Genomic DNA, 20,937 nt, shown 5'->3' with positions numbered 1-20,937 from the left:
ACAAGTTTTACTCTGGGCAGGCATCCCTCCCTGACTAGCTTGCTGCTTTGAAATCCAGGAATTATAAATCAAAATCTTTTCTGGATTCAAACCCCAAGGTTCATTGAAAAGAAAAGTCTTATCCTGCTAGCTCCAGGATTCCTACATAAAAGCAGTGAACAAAGTTCAAAAGTATTGGGAGACTTTGAGTTGTCCTGGGGTTACAAAACCGGCACTCAATTAAGGCGATGTTCTTTATTCTGCCACTGGCTTGCTTTATCCCGAAATAATTAACTCTTGATTATCCAGCTTGCAGAACAATTGTGCCACTCCAAACCACACACCCCTACCTCCACACACAGATCAGCAATCCTGAACCCAACCTCCAATAGTTCCCTGCTAGGCAATCTCCCAGCTCGGGTCTAGGAGAGGACTGTCTCTCTCCTGCCTGGAGGACCAGGGCAAGGAGTCACTGTCTTGGCTGGAATTCTTGGGTGGGTGATCACCCTTTTGGCTAGAGACTCAAGGTGGACTGCTGCTCTCCCAGCTGGAGTGCTTAGGGTGGGCAGTCACGCTTCTAGCTTACATTAATTGCTTAGCTGTTAAACCACTCTCCATTGAGAAACCTCCTTGAGTTGTATTACATAAACAATAAACTAAGTCCTGCGTAAAACATTTGATGCCCCTTAACACATCGAATACATTTTGCATTATCTTTGGAGGTGCTCCATTCTGCTTTTCTTGATCATTGAGAGCTAGACTGTTCAATGCTGATCAAGCAAAGCACAGCTTAGCCTTTCCTGTTGCTATACTAATGCCTAGCCACCTCTTTCTGTTCCAATCTATTTTAGAACCCATTATGAAACTCAGGACATACTGAATTTATATGTTAATTCTTATGTAAAACTGCATAAACCCTTGAGTATAACCAAATTCCCTAGGAACAAATGCATGACTATAGAATCTCATAGCACTCAAGATCAATCTAGGCTCCTTTGTGTGTGTAACATCCTGTCGGTAAGGCTGTGGGACATGCCCAGCAGGGCAGGCTATACAAAAAATAAAGGAAAAGCTGAGCTGAAATGACAGCAGGCAATAATGGCCAATTCTCGGACAAAGAGAAAGGAAGAGCTAGTTATCTAAAGCTGGAAAATTTGATATCGAGTGCTGCAGGCTGTAATGTGCCTGGATGGAAGATGACGAGTTGCTCATCCCTGTAACTGTGTAGGAGGCTGCAGACAGAAAGGTCAGAGTGGAAGTGGGAATTAAAGAGGCAGCCAACCAGAAGGTCAGGATTACCCCTGCGGACCGAGCGCAGGTGCTCCATAAAGCGATCACCCAATCTGTGTTTGGTTTCTCCACTGCCAAGGAGGGCACACTGTGAACACTGAATGCAGTACACTAGATTGGAAGTAGTACAAGTGAACCACTGCTTCACCAGGAGACACTGTTTGGGTCCCTGGATGGTGGGAAGGGAAGAGGTGGAAGGACAGGTGTTGCCCCTCCTGTGGGTGCATGGGGATCCCACGATCCCACATGGTTTGCTAACTCCCTCAATGTTGGAAAATGCTCAGCAGGTCAGACAGCATCCGTGTAAAGGGAAATGGAAATAATGTATCAGGTTGAAGGAGCAAAGGGTACTGTGGATTTCCATACCTACCCTATTGTCAACCTAATCGCAGATATTTCTTTTTTCCTACCTATCCCTCTCCCCATCTTCTCTGCAATTTAAAACTTCTTTATCTCTTTCCCGGTTCTGACGAAGGATCTCCGACCTTAACTCTGTTTCTCTATCCATATATGCTGCCTGACCTGCCAAATGCTAACTGAATTCCCTACACTATTCTCCCAGATCGGTGAAGGAAGTATTCTTTTACTTTCCTTTCAATGAACTAGTGGGAGGAAAACCTGGATTGCATTGTGCTATCAGTGCACCGAGGAGGCACGCAATAAGAACACAAAGGCTGAGGTTTCACAGTTAATACATGTGGCAGGACATTGGCTTGGTGAAGGATCAGTTCCTAGGTGCATGCAGAATTTGCTCTTACTCACCCAGTTCCTACCAGGGAGCCATCACGGTGGAAGGCAATGTCATAGACACCCTTGCTATGCCCTTCCTGGTGCAAGATTTCCTCCTGAGCTTCCAGGTCCCATAGTCGCCAGGAGTGGTCATAACTAAAGAGCAGAAACAACAGTCAAAACATCATCATCTCATCTGTAACCACTGAAATAACCAAGTCTTATCTGCAGTAAGGAAACAATTGTGTGGTATGACAGAGTGCAGGAACACCATCAATGAGTGTCTGAATAGGAGGCACACCAGTAGCATGCTAACTCAAGAATGTAGCGCCGCTACTGCTTAACGTACAAGGCACCAATGAGCAAGTGCATGAGACACATTGGAGTGTATACACATTCAGTAAATACGTGAAAATGATGAGAACAGCTACAGATTTACAGAATATGAGGTGGTTGAAGCAATAGCAAAGCCAAAACTAAATCCCATGTATTTAAATCCTAGCAACCACAGTACATTATGGAACACAGATGATCTTCAATTTCTTTTGAATTATTCACATTCAATCTAATGTTTTCATTTAATGTTAACTTAAGTAATACGTGTATTAGATGTTACTTACCACGTGGTCCCTAGAAACCTGCCTGATGGATGCCATGCCACTCGAGCGACTCTCATTGTGTGCCCTTCAATGTTGGCTACTGGCTCATCACTGCAAAAGATCAAAGCACTGAGAAACATGTGGGGTATTTACTATTAAACAAAGACTTGCATTTTTATAGGGCCTTTCACAACTGCAAGATGCCCTAAAGTGGTTTACAGCCAACAAAGATCTTTTGAAGTCTCTGTTGTAAGAAATATGGCGACTAATTTGAGCACACAACTCCCAGAAACAGCAATGAAATGTTAGTTGCTGATTCAGGGTCAGGTCACCAGGAGACAACGTTTCCGCTGAAACAGTAATCTGGGATCTTTTGTATCCATCGCAGAGGGGAGATAGGAGCCATAGGCTATAGCCTCATCTGAAAGCAGCATCTCTGGTAGTGCAGCATTGCCTCAGTACCGCACTGGAGAGTCAATTTAGATTATGTGATTGATTCTCTGGAGTGGAGCTGGAACCCACAATCTGCAGGCTCAGGCAAGTGAGTCACAAGTGGGCTCAGGCTGACAATTGGGTTGATATAGCACATGTTTTGTATAAACACGTCAACTTGGTGCAGATTAGAAACAATCAACAAACACTTTCAGTCAACCAGCTGGAATCAACATATTTAAATATGTCAGCCACAATGTCAAACTCAAGGGGAAATGCTACTGAGCTGAATTAACTGTTAATACAGAATTGACACATATATGACAGCTTCTCACACATAACTTTATCAAGTACAAATTCACTGACACCATTCTTTACCACTTCTAACTCCAGCATCAAACCTAGCAGAGAATGTCACAATCAGTAGTGGGTTAATGTGACATGTTGTATTGAATGCTTCAAATGGAACATTAGCAGATGTTCACATCTCTCATCAGACTCTTAGCCACTTATCTCTTAATAAATGAAGATGTTCAATTGTTAAACCTACGAAGCCCAACTATGTGAACAAAATGTTCTCAGTGAGAGATTATCCCCTTCCTACATTGTAAATCCATCTAGATTTTCATAATAATTCATAGCAGAGCTGGACTTCAATCCTGAAGACCTGAAGATCCTGACTTAAGCAGGTGATTAGTCCTGGCCTGAACAGTCTGTTATCACTTTCTTATTGATGGATGCCAGCAAGTTTCTGACAACTGGGCAACTCAGTTTAAGTGCAGTATGTCCTAAAACCAAAACAGTGAGCCAGATGCACACCGTAAGTTAGGATTGGAACCACTTCAGGAATACACCACCAGCAAAGCAGGGGAAAAAAAACTGCAGATCCTGGAAACCTGCAATAAAAACAGAAAATATTGGAAATTCTCAGCAGGTCAGGCAGCATCTAGTGGAGAGAAAAACAGTATTAATGCTTCAAGTCAATAATTATTCCTCAAAATTAGGTAAAGGTAGGGTTAGGAATGTTCTACACTGCAGAGAGGGTGGAGAGAACAAAGGTCTGTGATAGGTTACAGAACAAGAGAGACGTAAACGGTGGTGGTAGTGGAGTGGAGGCGGTATAGGTGAATTTGAGCTTTTAACACTGACTATAACTCACAAATATCGTCAATAAGAATAAATCCAAGTATGGCTGAGATATACTGCATTGCTTTTAAGTTGTGTTGATATAGATTCAGTTGGATATATTAGTTACATAATCACAAATCATGTTACATAATAAACTGCATTTATGAAATAAAACAGTTTAATGAATAAAGCTGCATGACTGACTTCATATGTTATGAGAGAAAGTAGAATCACACTCAGTACTGCATCATTCCAGCTGTATTTGTTTTGTGTAGGTTTACATTACTAATTACAAATGTGGATTTTTACCATTGCACATGCATGTTATCGTAAATTTGACACTATATGGAATTGGAAATATTTCACCTCATTATTAAACGAGATGTAGAGATCCCTTCCCAAATGGAGGGGGAGTGAAAACAGGAAATTACAGGCCTAATGATAGTTGTCAGAATCTTGCTGGCATCCACCAATAAGAAAGTGATAAAGGAGCACTTAAAGTCACATCATAATAAGGCAGAGTCAAAATGCTTGATGAAAGGCAAATAATACCTAATGATTTTTTTTGAGGGTGCAACTAGCATAGCAGATAAGGAGAAAGGAGTGGATGTGGTGCATTTGAAATGGTGCCACATGAAAGGCTCCCGTACAGATTCACAGGCTCATTGGGTTTAGAATATATTAGTATGAATAGAGAACTGGTCAGCAGACAGAGAAGAGTAGTGAGAGAAGTGGTGCATTCGAATTGGCAAGTGCGATGCTTCAAGGATTAGTGCTGGGGGTTCATCAATTCACCACCTGTATGAATGAAAGGACCAAGTGAAACAATGCTACAAAGACAGGTGGGAAACTGGGTTGTGAGGAAGAGTCAGAGGTTGCAGAGGGAAATAGGTTAAGTGACTGACCAAAAATATGGCACATGAAGTATAAATGGGAAATGTGAGAATATTAGATAGGAAGAATATTAGAAAATGGTGTTAAACTATTTAATGTTGATGTTGAGAAAGATCTGGCTCCCCTCATACAAGAAACACAAAGTTAACATTTACATTCAGCAATTAATTAAGAAAGCAAATGGAATGTTCACCTCTATTATAAGGGGCAAGGGGTATTAGAGAAGATTTTTCAGCAACTGTAGTGAATTTTGGGGAAACTATATTTGAAGTACTGTACACTGTTTTACTCTCCTTATGCAAGGAAGGATATAGAAGGATATACTTGGCTTGAGGCGATGTAGCAAAGTTTCACTAGATTGATTCTTGAAATGAGGGGGGTGTCCTATGAGGAAAGATTGAGCAGAATAAGCCCAAGAATAAGAGATGATCACATTGAAACAAGATTTTGAGGGGGTTTGGCAAGGTAGATGCTGCAATGATGATATTCCTGGTATGGAAATGTAGAACTAGGGAGGCATAGTCTTAGTATAAAACTGACATGAAGATAAACTTCTTCTCTCAGGTGTTTATGACTGTTGGGAGTTCTCCACGCTTGGAGTTCTCCACTCAAGACAGCTGTGATTTTGTCTTTAAGTTGATTTAAGGCTGAATATAGGGGAAATCAAGTGTACACAGAATCAAGTGTAAAGGGAGTGAGGCAGGAAAGTGGAGCTGATGCCAAAGGTCAGATCAGTCATGCTCTTACTCAAAGGTGCAGCAGGCTTGAGTAGGCTCACTTCTCTTATTTGATTTGTTAACATTTTCTTAACCTCTGCACCTCAAGGGCACACCCTCCGTCCACGTGTGTAAATGGTGATGCAAATTGAACCGCAATATGTAAAGTGGTTGAATATTGAATTGTTTAGAATTTCACATGGAGAATAAATTCCAAACAAGTTCTGTGATGTGCACATTCACCAGAAGCATAAAGACATCTCTGGTTCATATGGATTATTTTATGTTAATTGCAGGCTTAGATATTTAAAAACCAAAAAGGCACGAGGTTATTTTAATGCAACAGAAGAGCTCAGAGTATTTAATCAAACAACAAAGCATGAGCAAGTAGTTTGTGGGAAACCAGCACTACCTCTCAAATGGTAGATTCGAAATAGTCGGACAATTTGAACCTACCAGAACTGTTTTCAAGTTAATATAACTCTTAATGCCTGTTTCACCCTTGCCTATAACCTTCACAAACCTTTCCAAATTCCACAGCTTCACTGAGCCATCAGCTGCACACGATGCCATATTACAGTCTTTTTCATCAAGTGAGATGGTGGCCTGAGGATGAAATACAATGGCACCCACGTTCGTGCTGTGACCTGCCAAGACAGAAAATCTAGTCAGCGATGACCTTAAATCCAAACATTTTCAGCATCCTAAAGCAGCCAACTGTAGCCAAAGTCTGTTTGAGGGAATCCAGTTCCAACTCTACTCAGCTAAGATCCCAGCTCTTTAGCACAGATACAACTTTGTCTGGCAACTCTCAGCCTCCGCTCACTTCAGATTTTGTAACACTGAGAAGGGCAAGAAACTATGTTGAGAAGGCCTGAAAACTCGACAGAAAAATGCATAACTTTCCACTCCTCACCACCGGGCAACTGGTAAATGCACCCAAGAAAAAGAATTAGGGTTAAGAGAAGTGATGCCCTTGGTAGAGATACAGGGAGACCACCATGCCCTTGACACCAGTTACTGACATTAAAAACAAAATGGAAGAATCCCGAAACTGATGTATTTCCAAATTGTGATAGTAAGAGTTATCTTCTTTGTAAATAAAGATGGGAAAAGGCATACATTGTTGCAACAAAAATACACTGTTTAAAACTATTTGCATGCTGTTAAATGGAAGTATTATAAACAGCAACAGGACAGCTCATCCCGATTGTTACTAAAATAAATGCAAATATATTCATGAAATGGCTCTTCTGCCCTAGTGGCTATTGGGTGAGGTGAGACGCACCACTTCTGTCCACATTGTTATTGTGGAGGTCAACTTAAAAGTTCACGTGTTGGAAGAGATATATGAAAGACAGATAACTACAGACTAGTTAGCTTTGTATGCATCTACCGTGAAAAGCTGTGCTTCTGACTACCTGCACATCCATAAACTTAATTGCTCCAATGTTGATAGCTGTGCCTTCAGCCATTGAGGCCCAAGAATATGGAATCCCTTCCTTAATCTCTCCACTCATTTAAGGTGCTCCATAAAACCTAACATTTGAGTAAGCTATTGGTCATCTACCTTAAAATTTCTTTATGTGGTTCAGCAGCAAATCTTTGTTGTGAGGTCCCATGTCCTTGTTCCATTAAAAAGTGCTATGCAATTGTAAGCTGTTGTCGCTGACAATGAATTGTTCATTCAGAATAATCATCATGAGGATAGATGGTCACAAAACTCAGAAATCAACTAGAAACAAAGTTATGCTGCAACAGAACATTTCTAAATCTGTCTAAGAATGACCAAAAGACCTTCCCTATCTATAAATTACCATGGGATTTTGTGGAACATAAGTTGTGGTATGTGAGTGTCTTACCTCTCAGTGTACGGATAAGGCTACAGTCAGGAATATCCCACAGTTTACATAATCCGCTCCTACAGACAAGCAAGAACAAACCGTTGTGAAAACATGTAATCAAATAATGCAGAAATCAAAAGGAACATAAGCACATTCTCCCTGTGACCCTGTGGGTTTCCTTCAGGTGCTACAGTTTCCTCTCCAACATCCCAAAATATGTGCATGCTGGTAGGTTAGAGTGTAGGTAAGTTGTAGAATCTGGGGAGGGAAGAGTTGATGGGAACGTGGGGGGAATAAAAATGGGTTCGTGCAAGATTAAAAATGGATGCATGATGATCATTGTGGACACAGTGGGCATAAGGGTTTCCGTACTGTCTCTCTATGACTAGAACACTTTCAAATTCTTATGCCTGACGTGGGCCACGGGAATCCATGGATCAGTGTAGTCTTTCGATGAAGCAGTGAGTGGTGGGCCAGTTGATAAAACAAACTGGACTCACTTTAATGTTAGACACTGTGCTCTTTATTTTAAAGTACTTTTTATATATCATTCCTAGTAAAACAGCAAAGCTTGCAGCATGCCAAGACATCAGCACTGATTGGAACAGATGTATGGATGGAGCAAAATGGGGATTGCAAAACAGAGACACCACAGGATCACTGCTGGCAAGGGAGGTGTAAACGCAGCCAAAAATACTTAGATGACAAGTTTTCAACATAACTAGGGCTACTGGAATGTGTGGGCAACACAATGTTTTTTTTTAAATTATGTTAATGGATCCCTGGATCATTTAAACCAAATGCAGCACTCATATGAAGTAGATTAATGCAACAGGGTTGGGGATAGGAGAGAGCAAACGTTAATTGGACCAAAGTAGGAGGAGAAGGTAGAGGGGAGAGCAATGGATAGAACTAAGAAAAGCAGGAGAATGAAGCAAGAGTTAAAGATACAGGAAGGTAGCGACAGAGGAGGTGGAGAGCAGGAGAGATCAGGCAGACGGGAAAAGGAAAGACAAGGAAACTACTTCAGTAAAATGGAATAATTTTTTCAGGTGGAGATGTTTGTAATCCAAAGGAGATAGGTCCAGGAGACAAACACTTTCAGTGGAGGGGGCCAGAAGTCAGAATACTCAGCAGGGCAGTGGGGAATTGCACCTGCTCAAGGACTCCATGCTATTGTTTGTTTGTACTGGGCCAACCTGCAATGTTGTATAAATATAGCTGGGGATAGGAGTAGAAGTGAACATACGAATTATGCACAGCTGTAGACCATTCAGCCCCCCCAAATATGCTCTGCCATTTAATAAGATCATGGGTGAACTAACACTAATCTCAACTCCATATTGCCCATCAATCCCAAGTAAACTTTCATCACCTTGCTTTCAAGTATCTGTCTACCTCTGCCTTAAAAATATTCAAAGACTCCAGAACTCTCAAAAGACACTGGAGGCAAAGACTCAGGACCCTCAGAAAACATATTTCACCTCACCTCCCTTATTTTGAAAACCTAAACAGCATTTGGGCACCCCTTCTAAGTCACACACCATCCAGATATCCTGACACATCACCAGTTGTTCATCATTGTGGGGTCTAAATCCCAGAACTCCCACCCACACCAGCACTGCAGAAGACCTTCACTGGGACTGCAGAAATTCAAAAGACGGCTCACCATTACCTTGGGCAATAAATCAGGCCTTGCAGCAATGCCCAAATCTCAAAATTGATAACAAAAAAAATCTTTTTGTAGTGCAGTCACTGTTGAGCAATAGAAAACCAGCAGTCACTTCTCATACCCGTGGGGCACCAAAGATAGTAGTTTTAACAGGGATAAATTGTGGTCAGGACTCTAGCAAGAACCACCCACCTCTTCATCAAGTTTCGCTGTGTGATCTTTAACTCACCTAAGAGGGCACATGTGGCCTCGGTATAAGTTCTGATCCAAAAATCTGACACCAGTGTCAGAATGGCAGAGTAGGGCTTGAACCTGCAGCCTTATGGCTCAGCCAGGTAAGCACAGACACTTGACCATAGTAATTCACCAAATTATTCCATTCTTCAGCAATATGTCAATTCTTCCCTATTTCTTAAATTTGGTGACTTGCAATAAGATATGGACCCAGACAGGCTTCCGCTGCCTCAGTCAAATGCTGTTCTTCATGTATGAGCATAAGATGCACCATGGAAAACATTGCAACAAGAGCCCGATCTTGTCCTTCCAGTCACGAAAAGATGAGAAAATAGGAACAGGAATATAAAGACAAAAGAGACTGCAGATGAAGGAATTTGGAACAAAAAACAGAACACCGAACTCAATGAATCAAGCAGCACCTGTAGAGACAAAAGGCGTGAGTCGACGTTTTGGGTCAAGACCGTGCATCAGGACTGAGAGGGAAGAGGAAGCTTAACAGCAAATAGCAGTACAGGATGGGGTGGGATAGAGACTGGTAGGTTTTAGGTTGAACCAGATAGGGAGGGGATGACGGGCAGATGGAACCAGGTGGGGGAGTGGGATGGGAGAGAAAACTAGATGTACAGGTGAGTGTGTGTGGGAGAACAGCAGGGGTTAAGTTACCTGAAATTGGAAAATTCGACATTCATACCACTGGACTGTACGCTACCCAAGAGGAAAGTGAGATGCTGTTCTTCCAATTTGTGTTTGGCCTCTCCACAGCAATAGAGAAGGCCAAAGGCAGATAGGTCGGTGTGGAAATGGGGAGGAGAGTTAAAATGACATGCCACCAGAAGCTAGAGATGGTCGTTGCCGACAGAGTGTAGGTGCACTGCAAAACAGTCATCTAGTCTACACTTGGTTTCCCCGATGTAGAGGAGGCTGCATGGGAGCAGGAGTAGGCCCATCAAGTCTGCTTATGGATGATCTACACTAGCCTCAACTCCTCTTCTGTGCCAGTTCCCCATTACCCTCAATTCCTTGATCTTTCAAACATTTAATATATCTCCATCTTAAATATAGCTAATGATCTGGCCTCCGCCACCTTTTGAGGACAGAGAATTCCAGAGATTCACTACCCTCTGAGAAGAAATTTCTATGTACCTCAGCTTTAAATGACTGCCCCTTTATTATGTAGCTATATCCCTTTATTCGTGACTCTCCCACTAGTGGAAACATCTCAACAGGTACCTTGTCAAGCCCCCTCAGAAACCAAGAAATACACACCCAAACTGTCTCACCTCTCTAGATAGGACAACCCTCTCATCCTAGGAATTAGCCTGGTGGATCACCTTTGGACTGCCTCCAAACTATACCTTTGTTTTTAAGGTAAGTGGACCAAAACTGTGCACAGTTTTCCAGATGTGGTCTCACCAACACCCTGCACAACGGTAACAAAATGTCCCCATTTTTAAACTCAAACCCCTTCACAAATAAAGGCCACATGCCATTTGTCTTTAAAGTACTTGTTGGACCTGCCAACTTTTTAATGATTCATGCACTAGAACACCCAGATCCCTCTGAACATCACTCATTTGCAGTCTCTCTCCATTTTGATAATAATCTGCCTTTTGATTCTTCTTACCAAAGTGCATGACCTCACAGTCCCCCACATTAAACTCCATTTGCCAGGTTTTCACCCAGTCATTCTATCTACCTGTATCCAGTGGCAAAATCACAATGTACTCATCACAACATGCCTAGCCATGTATTTTCTAATCATCAGCTAACTTGGAAACCTTAAAGTTCATTACCTTCTCCAGGTCATTAACGTAAATAGTAAACAATTGAGGGCCCAGAACTGATCCCTGGGATTCTCCACTAGTTATATCCCTCTGGCCTCAAAAGGACCCATTTATTCCAACACTCTGTTTTCTATGTGACAGCAAGTTTTCAATCCATGCTAACACACTTCCTCCAATATCCTGGGCTCTTAATTTATGCACCAGCTTCTTATGTGGCACCTTATCAAATGCCTTTTGGGAATCTAAATTCACTACATCTACAGGTTCCCCTCCACCAATTTTCCCTGTCACATCTTCAAAGAATTCAAGCAAATTAGTCAAACGCGATTGATCTTTATAAAACCATGTTGACTAAGTTTAATTATATTCAGCTTTCTTGAATGATTAGTCATTTTCTCTCTGATTACTGATTCTAACATCTTTCCAATTTTAGATATTAAATTAACTGGCCTATAGTTTCCTGCCTTCTGTGTTCCTCCCTTTTTGAACAAGGGAGCCAAATCAGCTGTTTTCCAATCTTCTGATAGCCTCCCAGAATTTAAGGAGATGTCTATTTCTGCAGCCACTTTTCTTTAAAACCCTCGGGTGCAGACTATCAGATCCGGCGATTTGTCCTGCTTCAGCCCTGTGAGTTTCTATAATACTTTATCCCTTGTGACAGGAATTTTTTACAAGTTCCTCCCTGACATTTGAAACTGGCTCACCTGCTGCCTGAGGGATATTTGGAGTGTCTTCCACATGATGTAAAAAAAAGTTCATTTAACCTATCAGCGACTTCTCTGTTTCCTGTTATTAATTCACCAGCCTTGCTCTCTCAAGGTCCCACACCTGCCTTAGCCACCTTCTTCCTATTTATACATCCATAGAAACTCTGTTTGTTTTGATTTGATTTTACACGCAAAATCAATTTTCTTTTTTATGAGCTTGTGCAGTCATCAGTCACATGCACTTTTCAGCAAGAGTCATAGAATTGCCTTGTTGCTCGGCAGGCATTACAGCATGGCTTCCAACTAATTCAGCAACACCACGGCTCAGAGGCAGGATCTAGCCCTTAATGTTCAGTACGATACCAGGCAGCCCATGACCCAGTGAAACATCTATGAGATCCCAATGTTGCAACAAGGTACTGACACCTTTGAGTCTTACCAGGAGGCTGTAACCAGAAGCTTGGAGTTGGGGCTGAACTGACAGTAGGAAATGGGACGGTCATCACCAATCTGGCTGCAGAAGTTATTCAGGGCCTGCAACAAAAACAAAGTGACAGCAGATGTGAGTGAGAGTTGAACAGGCAGAGGGGGAGAGTGAGAGGCGGACAGAGAGGAGTAGGGAGAATCAATGTCTTCTGTTTTTACCATTCTAAGACCTTTCTTAAAAGTGCAAGTTGGCATCACGTTTGCTTCAGGTGAGAACCCACAACTTAAACTTCCCTAAAATTAGCAAGGTAATGGAACAGTGCACAGTGCTACGTGGAAGTACCAAGGGCCCTTCTCTTGGATATTATTTAACACGCACTTACTAGGACACAGCATTACTTTGCAATGGAACAGATGGATGTTATCAACAACTTTACGCCATACAGAGAGAAGTTGTTAGTGCCACAAGGCAACACAAGTTATAAGGGTACCCATTCCCAACATTGACATCTCTCACATATTGAAGAAAAATGAAAAATCATATTGAAATTCAAATTAAGTACAACCTGGCTCTACCACTGAGATGTTTGATCTTCATTAAGAATGATTTAATTTAGAAGTGAAGAGAATTCAGTGCTGGGAAAATTTTTAATAATATCAGGAAACACCCTCAGATTAGAAACACCACAACATTTATATTGGATAAAGGTGCCCCACTTTATCTCATGAAACACTCCCAAGACACTAACATCATGAAACAAATACAGAACAGAATTCCCTCAACACTGCTCCATCAAATACTCCCAGGGCATCTGTATACAGTGATACATCAATCAACTTTCCCATTATGCCATCAATTTGAACAATCTTTAGCGTCCAAACTTTCATCTTTAATCCTCCACTGTGTTATTCTTCTTTGAGCCTCCAGTGTTCTATCAGTGTGCAGAGCTAAGTAAGATGGAATTTATTGTTATTTCCACATTTTACTTATTCTCCAGAAAAAAGGCAAAGGAACCCTATCGGAAATCAGAGTACTGCCAGATCTGCAGAGCAAATGAAAGGCGTCAATCACTGTACTTTGCAAGGGAGTTCATTTTGGCAAGTACTCTGTGCCTCTGCAGTGTGAAAGTGCCAATGTGAGTGAAGGCTCACTTTAGGACAACAGTTGCTGGGGCAGCCCACATCATAGCATTCTACAACATAGTATCTTGCAATATTAAAGAGAGAGACTCTTCAACAGGTTGGTAACTGAAACTCTCACTGTTTCATAATATTCCATCAAATGTTTCCACTATTAAATACAGAGTAGATATTTCTCCACACAACCCCAGAAATTATACCTGGTCAGATATCACATTAGGCAGTGGCAAATTAAGTACATCTATTAATCTGAACATTCCAAGGCTGGGTACAAGATAGGCTCCATGGGGAATAAAGATGCCCTTGTACTACCCAGTTAGGTATTCTCACATCAAGCATAATCTATTGGCTTCAAGTAAAGCTCCATCTGCCATGGAACAAAAGATTAATGTAAAAGGTTGCTCAGTGCAGACATAGGTGAGCTTCACATCCTCAATCTGACCAACATACTCACCCTTAAACTCTTGTGAAGTTCTTGCTGTCGAGCAGTACGGGAAGCTTCTGGAATCTCTTTGTTGGCTCTCGCCTCTTCTAATCGCTTCAAGGCCCTAAGGAATACAGTACACCAGGAAACCAGTTCACATTTTGCACACACTCATGATAAAGGGGAATTGCAGGATGGTACACACACACTATTCCAATATGATAGTCTGAGCAAAGACTGAGAACATACTGGAAATATTCAGCAGGTCAGGCAACAGAGTTAATTTTATTTCAGGTCACTAACCTTTTATCAGTAGTAGGAAAAGTTAAAAAGAAAAGGCATGTTTAATTTGTAGAGAAGTGGAGGGGAGGGGACAACAAATAGGGTGGAGACCGAGCGAAAATGGATAGCAGTTCAATTACCCACCACACTCCCAACTCTGTGTCTTTGGACCGTTACAATGTTCCAACATAGCTCAACGTCAGATCAAGGAATAGCATCTTCAGCTTAGACATGCTACACCCCTCTGACACTGAATTTGATAATTTCAGATAACCAGCCTTTCCAGTTTGTGATGGAATTGGCCAGTTCTGATGCAAAGTCATCCCCTGTATGATTAATTCAGTTTTCTGCTCTCCACATTCATTGCCTGTTTGGCTGGGCTATGCCAGCATTCTCTTTTGCTTCAGTTTTCCAGCAGCTGCTCTGTATCTCACAGCTCCAGCACTGATACTTCTCTCTCTCACCTGCTCTCCCTCTACTTACACCTCCTCCTGAAAGATTAGTTGCCATTAACAAGCCCTCACCACCTCGCCCAACACCAATGTCAATCATCAATTTTCTCTTGGTCTCCACCCTATCAGGCATCCCTTTTGTTCTCTTTACCCCTCCCCTCCTCAGCAATTTAAAAAACATCTTTCTAACTTTTGCTAGTTCTGATGAAAGCCCTCAGCCAGAAACAATAACTTGCCCTCTGTCTCCCCAGATGCTCCCTGACCTGTTATTTCCAGCATTTTCTTCCTTTGTTTAGGTTTCCAGTACCTGCAATCATTTGCTTTTTGAAGATTGTATTATTGGTGTGCAATGTTATATATAAGCTATCCCAGTAAGATGGCGCAAGTGCTCTGCAGTGTTATGTACACATAGACCCGCTAAAATATCAGTGCTGTTTATTATATTGTAAATAAATGCTTTAGTTCGATGGCTTCATTGGTCTGATTGTTGCATATACACTTTACCAATAAAGTCGTATCATGCTAATAATGCCATTTTATACATATAGTACTGGCTTCCATATTGCAATAAACAGCTTCACATGTTAAAGGATATAACCACATACAGTATATTAAAAACCATTGAAAATCTAAAAACTACAGATGCTGGAAATCTGAAATAAAGACAAAGTGCTCGGTATACTCAGTAGGTCAAGCAGCATCCGACGAGAGAGAAAAAAGAATTAACATTTCAGCTCAATGAACTTAGCCAGGATGCTGTCTGGTTCTATAGTCTTTGCCATTTCCTATTCTGCTAGAATTTCTTGGTAACATATGGATTGAATCCAATTGGCTGAAGACTTGTTTCTGCAATGATGGGGATCTCAGGTGGAAGCCAAGGAGTATGATACACTCATCACTTCTGGCTGAAAGTGATTACAAATGCTTCAGCCCTGCCCTTGTCACTTCTGCCCCCAACGTCGATGACAGAGGCATTCCTACACCTTCCTCCAGCTAGCAGTGCATTTGCTCTCCATCATTCACGACTGTATATGACAGGCCACAAGAGTTTTGATCTGATCTTTGGCTGTGGGATCGCTTGCTGTGTGCTGCTTGCAGTCATGTGCTACAGCTTTCCAGAGTGGCATCTCCCATGAGTGCTGCCATTCCCATGCCCATCTGCATTCCTCACTGAATCAGGGTTAGTCACCTGGCTTAGCAGCAGTGGTACAATGAGAATTATGCCAGCCCATGAAGTTACAGACTGGTGAACTAGTTCTGCTTCTGCTGATGGCTTACAATGCCTCATAAACATCCAGTTCCGAGTTGCCAGATCTGTTGTAATTTTAATTGTAGTGCTACTTTACAACATGATGGAGAGTAACCTCAATTGAAGATGGAACTTTGCATTCACAGGTTCTGTATAGAGGTCACCCTTAGCAATGCTGTGAAGGATAAATATGTCTGCAACAGGCAGACCGGCGAGGTCAAATAGTTTATCTCACAGCCCAGTCTGACACCTATTACCTATGTGGTTATGTTGGCCCTTTCTGGTACTGACTGCAACTTGGAAACATGGAAAGGACAACAATTCTTTCACCATCATCACTCTTATCCCTGCTATTCTAAAACTATGATTCAGTTACAGAACTAAAGGAATGTCCACATTTATTCATTACTACCTATACGGAGAGGCAATTCATGTTCAGGTTCAAAAGTGGTTTGAAATTCACCAAAAACAGGGGTTCAACAACTGACTACTCAACTCTCCATAACCTGTTTCTCAACAAAAACACAAATTAGCAATCCTCTTATATTCATAACCAGACAGTTTAGTGTCATCAAGACCCACCTTGGCAGGGAAAATCGAGCAATGTAGAGACGAGCAGTCTTCAGGGAGCTGGGACCCTCATGATACCAGGTCTGCTGATGCTGCAGATAAAGAAATAGAAAAGCTAAATCAAATCAGTGCATTCTTTAGCTGTTTGGTGAGGAGGTGCTAGTGGAGGGTTATTTATCCAATGTTAATTCTGTGTGATACATACAATATTATGGATGCACTGTATGGATGCATTGTTAGCTCATCACAACCATTTTCACACCGCAAACATTTTCACACACTGAGACACTGAAGGCATTCTCATGCATTAATCTGGTGATCACCAACCCAAACAAGAAGAACCATTTTCTCAAACTTGTTCAAAAATGCAGCATCTTAAGAACCACAGTTCATGTGTCCCCTTTTTCAGTAAGTGAAAATGAGACAGAGGACCACACTTCGTGCTTACTCCTGTTCACCAGAATCAGTTTGTGTGCATGAGTTTTTGCATGTGGGTGGGTAGATGCTTGATCTTAGGGTTGCCAAGATTTTATGAAATAAATGAAAGATGGAAAAGAAAATACACTACAGGATCTACCAGTTATCCATTCCTGAAATCTGACCATTAAACCCTGAAGACAACACTCCAGACCATTCATAAAAAAAAATAAAAACTATACCATACATTCCCCCACACCGCGCCCCCCCCCCCCCCAAGAAGCTAGCTGTGCATACTTTCATTTCAGAGGACAAACATTTACCACTCCACTAACCCAGGAAGCAGGACATGCTCCCTCCCTGCCCACCCTCAAAAACTAGTGTTTCACAGAATGAAGCTTTATCTGGGAATCCCTGAAGTTCACATTGATGTACACGTCTCTAATCGGAGTAAAATCTGATCAGGGAAGTAAAAAGGTGCCAGTATGCGTGCGTGCCCTCGTTAATAACACATCACAGGCATTTCCAGCACTACTGAGCCTCCACTTTCAAACCACAAACACTTGCTCAATCATACATTACAAACCCATCCAAAAATGAATACACATCAAACATTTGTATACACATCACACCTCCTGTCGGCTTTTCTTTGCATCTTCTATCTTCTCTGTCTTCTTTAAGGCATCAGCACCCACCACAGACAAGATATTCCTCAACCTGAAGAAAGAATACAAAACAAGTTCAGCAATCTGTCAGCAGACTGCAACTTCTCCAACAAAGTATGCACACGACATTTTCAATAAGAGCCATTAGTACAACATTATAACCTCAGGATCAGGTTTCTATTTTGATGGGTAAAATTTTAGGATCAGAAAATAACTATGAAAACCTCTGAACACATCTCAGCAACACATCTGGAAAACAAGGGTCCTCTCCCAATCTACCCAACAGTGCCTTCCAACAATAAAGATCTATTGTGATGGGGCAGCAGTTAATCCAGAGACTCAAATTCAAATTTACATTCAGATAATAATCTGGAATGGGGTGGGGGGGGGAGTGGGGCAGAAATCAAGTGATGATGTCCATGGAAAATTATCAGACTGTAGTTCTCAAAACCCATCCAATTCATTAACGTCCTTCAGGGAGAAAATCTGCCATCCTTACATCTGAATCCAGACCGAACCCATGTAGTTGACTCTTAGAGTCACAGAATTATACAGCAGGGAATCAGGCCCTTTGGCCCAACTCGTCCATGCTGACCAAGTTGCCTACTTGAGCTAGTCCCATTTGCCTGCATTTGGCCATATCCCTCTAAACCTTTCCTATCCATGCATCTGTCTAAATGCCTTTTAAGTATCGCATTTGTACCTGTCTCTACCATTTCCTCTGGCAGCTCATTCCATATACCTACCACCTCTGTGTGAAAGTTGCCCCTCAGATCCCTACTAAATCTTTCCTCTCTCACCTTAAACCTACACCCTCTAGTTTTACTCACCTGTTCTGGGAAAAAGACTGTGACCATTCCCCCTATCTATGTCCCTCATGATTTTATAAACCTCTATAAGGTCGCCCCCTCAGCCTGTTATGCTCCAGGGAAAAAAGCTCCAGCTTATCCCCTCTCTCCTTATAACTCAAGCCCTCCAGTCCTGGTAACATCCTTATGAATCTTTTCTGCACCCTTTCCTGCTGAATGACATCCTTTCTATAGCTGGGCAACCAAAACTGCACAATCCTCCAAGTGTGGTCTCACCAACATCTTGCTCAGTTGTAATATGATGTCCCAACTCCTGTACTCAATGCCCTGACCAATGCAGGCGAGCGTGCCAAACACCTTCTTCACCACCCTGTCTGCCTCTGAAGCCATTCAGTTGTACCTGTACTGCTAAGCTTAAACATAGGAGGAATTTCCTGCCCAAAAGCAGGAGCACCTTCACCAGAAAGACTGCAGCGTTTCAACAATATGATTCATCGCCACCTTCCCCAAGGACCATTAAGGATGGGCAATAAATGCTGGCCTGACCAACAATGGCCAGATCCTGAAAATGAATACTAAAAAAATGCCAAACCCCATGATAGTTTCACTCCTGAGAGAAAAGGTCATCAGACCACTCCTCACTGTCAAATCCCACTAGAGCTACTTCAAACCTCACCTCTCTCGTCGCTCCGCTGGTCCTTCACCAAAAAGTGTGATTGGCTCCCCGAGTGCTCGTAGACAGGCCTTCACTTCGGCATCATCTGTAGAAACATTAATCTGCCGGGCTCGTTTTCGGCGCTCGAACTCTGCCAGCACTTCAGCCTGCCTCTCGCTGATATGATCTTCAACATCATAGAACTCCCCTGGGCAGAAGACAAGCAAACTTTTACATGGCACATGAAACACAATTTCTATACTTTCCCCATAACACCCAGCTTCTCCCCAATCTGTTGCTAGCACTCCTGCCTCTTCAGGGAGAAGGTTATGGGTTAAAGTTTCAATCCAAAGACTGGAGCACAAATCTAAGCAGGCCTTTTGATGAGATAATAAACCAAGTTCTCATGTGGAGTTATAGATCCCATGGCTCTTTATGAAAAGTAGGTGTTTGGTCACTCATCATCATATTGTTGACTGCAGGATCTTGTGCACAAATAGGCCAGTCTCAACCCGAAACGTTGACTGTTTATTTCTCTCCAGAGATGCTGCCTGACCTGCTGAGCTCCTCTAGCACTTTTTGTGTGTGGTGTTTTGTCAGTGTGTTTCCCACATTACAACTGGGAATGCACTTTATACTTTAAAGCTCTTTGGAACAAAACAAAGACATGAAATCTAGAATAAATGCTGAAGCTATTCTTTCTCTTACAGTTGTAATTATTACTTTGCATAATAGTTGTAAATATTACACAGAGGCCACAGGTTTAAGGTGAGAGGGGAGAAATTTAAAGGGGATCTAAGGTATGTTTTTCCACACAGAGAGTGGTGAATATCTGGAATGAGCTGTCAGAGGAGGTAGTGGAATCAGATACTACTACAAAGTTCAAATGGTGTTTGGATGGGTACTTGAATAAGAAAGGCTGAAAGGGATGAAGGCCTAATATAGGCCTTACAGTTGATAGGTATTACAGTCGGAAGGAACAAGGTGCTGTTTCTGTGCTGTATGCCTCTATGATTCTATAATTCTAACAGAATGCATCGGACCAGAAAAGACTAATTTCTACTCTTCAGCCTCCTCACAGTTCTGTCTTGCTATTCCACCCAAACCTTTAAGGATTGTGTCTGCAAAAATTGAATCATGACATTTAAATGTGTTTTAATTTCACTCCAGAGAAGCTATAATCATTGCCTTGCAATGTTATGAGGCATTAAAGTCTCTCTTCCATAACCCCAGTGTGCCTAAGAATTTACATTAGGGGAGAATATCTTTCTAAAATGCACAAAAGTAGTTAGAACCAACTAAAGGTTACAGTTCAACTACTGAACATATAGTTTTAGTAACTACATTTTATAACTGGATTGGATGCAACAAACTCAATCACTGCTACTTACCACCAGATATGTTAATGTGCCCAGCTTCAACTCCAACTTTCACAGCCTCCTTCCCCAGATATCCTCCTTCTCCTTTGATAATCCTTTCTCTCTCTTTCTCTTCAAGGCTTCCATAGTAAATCCGGGATTTCTTGGGCAATGGAACATCTTCATCATCAGACATTTTTCATTGATTGCGAGTGAGGAAATCTTGCAAATTTAACCAACTATTTTGACCAACGCTGGAAAATAGAAAAGACAAAGTATTTGGTTCTACAGCGTATAATCTACCTCGGTTTTCTGATGCATATCTGAACAATGAAAAACTTTCCCAATTTTCTTCACTCTACACGTGTTCTAATTCAGATGCAGCAACACCAAGATGTAGAGTAATTTTCTCTGAAATGGTGTTATATACACTAACTTCCTGAATGACAATAAGTTAGGTACAGGGTAAACCTCTGGTT

General features: G+C 41.8%; 1 protein-coding gene across 3 annotated transcripts in view; it reads right to left on the bottom strand.

The window, feature by feature from the left end:
• Positions 1-20,937, bottom strand: part of prpf4 (PRP4 pre-mRNA processing factor 4 homolog (yeast)) — a 34,853-nt gene that overhangs the window by 12,006 nt on the left and 1,910 nt on the right. For all 3 annotated transcript variants that reach the window (XM_052037313.1, XM_052037315.1, XM_052037316.1), the window contains 10 exons: positions 20,492-20,712; positions 19,122-19,308; positions 17,604-17,688; positions 16,567-16,646; positions 14,032-14,125; positions 12,451-12,545; positions 7,630-7,688; positions 6,291-6,414; positions 2,619-2,708; positions 2,032-2,154 (listed from right to left, as the gene is read on the bottom strand). In XM_052037313.1, coding sequence (XP_051893273.1) covers positions 2,032-2,154; positions 2,619-2,708; positions 6,291-6,414; positions 7,630-7,688; positions 12,451-12,545; positions 14,032-14,125; positions 16,567-16,646; positions 17,604-17,688; positions 19,122-19,308; positions 20,492-20,654 — 1,100 coding nt within the window. In that variant the 5' untranslated portion in view covers positions 20,655-20,712. The remainder of the gene's footprint in view (positions 1-2,031; positions 2,155-2,618; positions 2,709-6,290; positions 6,415-7,629; positions 7,689-12,450; positions 12,546-14,031; positions 14,126-16,566; positions 16,647-17,603; positions 17,689-19,121; positions 19,309-20,491; positions 20,713-20,937) is intronic.

This window comes from Pristis pectinata, chromosome 23, assembly GCF_009764475.1.
Source record: "Pristis pectinata isolate sPriPec2 chromosome 23, sPriPec2.1.pri, whole genome shotgun sequence".
Lineage (NCBI taxonomy): Eukaryota > Metazoa > Chordata > Chondrichthyes > Rhinopristiformes > Pristidae > Pristis > Pristis pectinata.
Note: the sequence above shows the minus strand (reverse complement) of the source record. Positions and strands in the feature narration are given on the sequence as shown.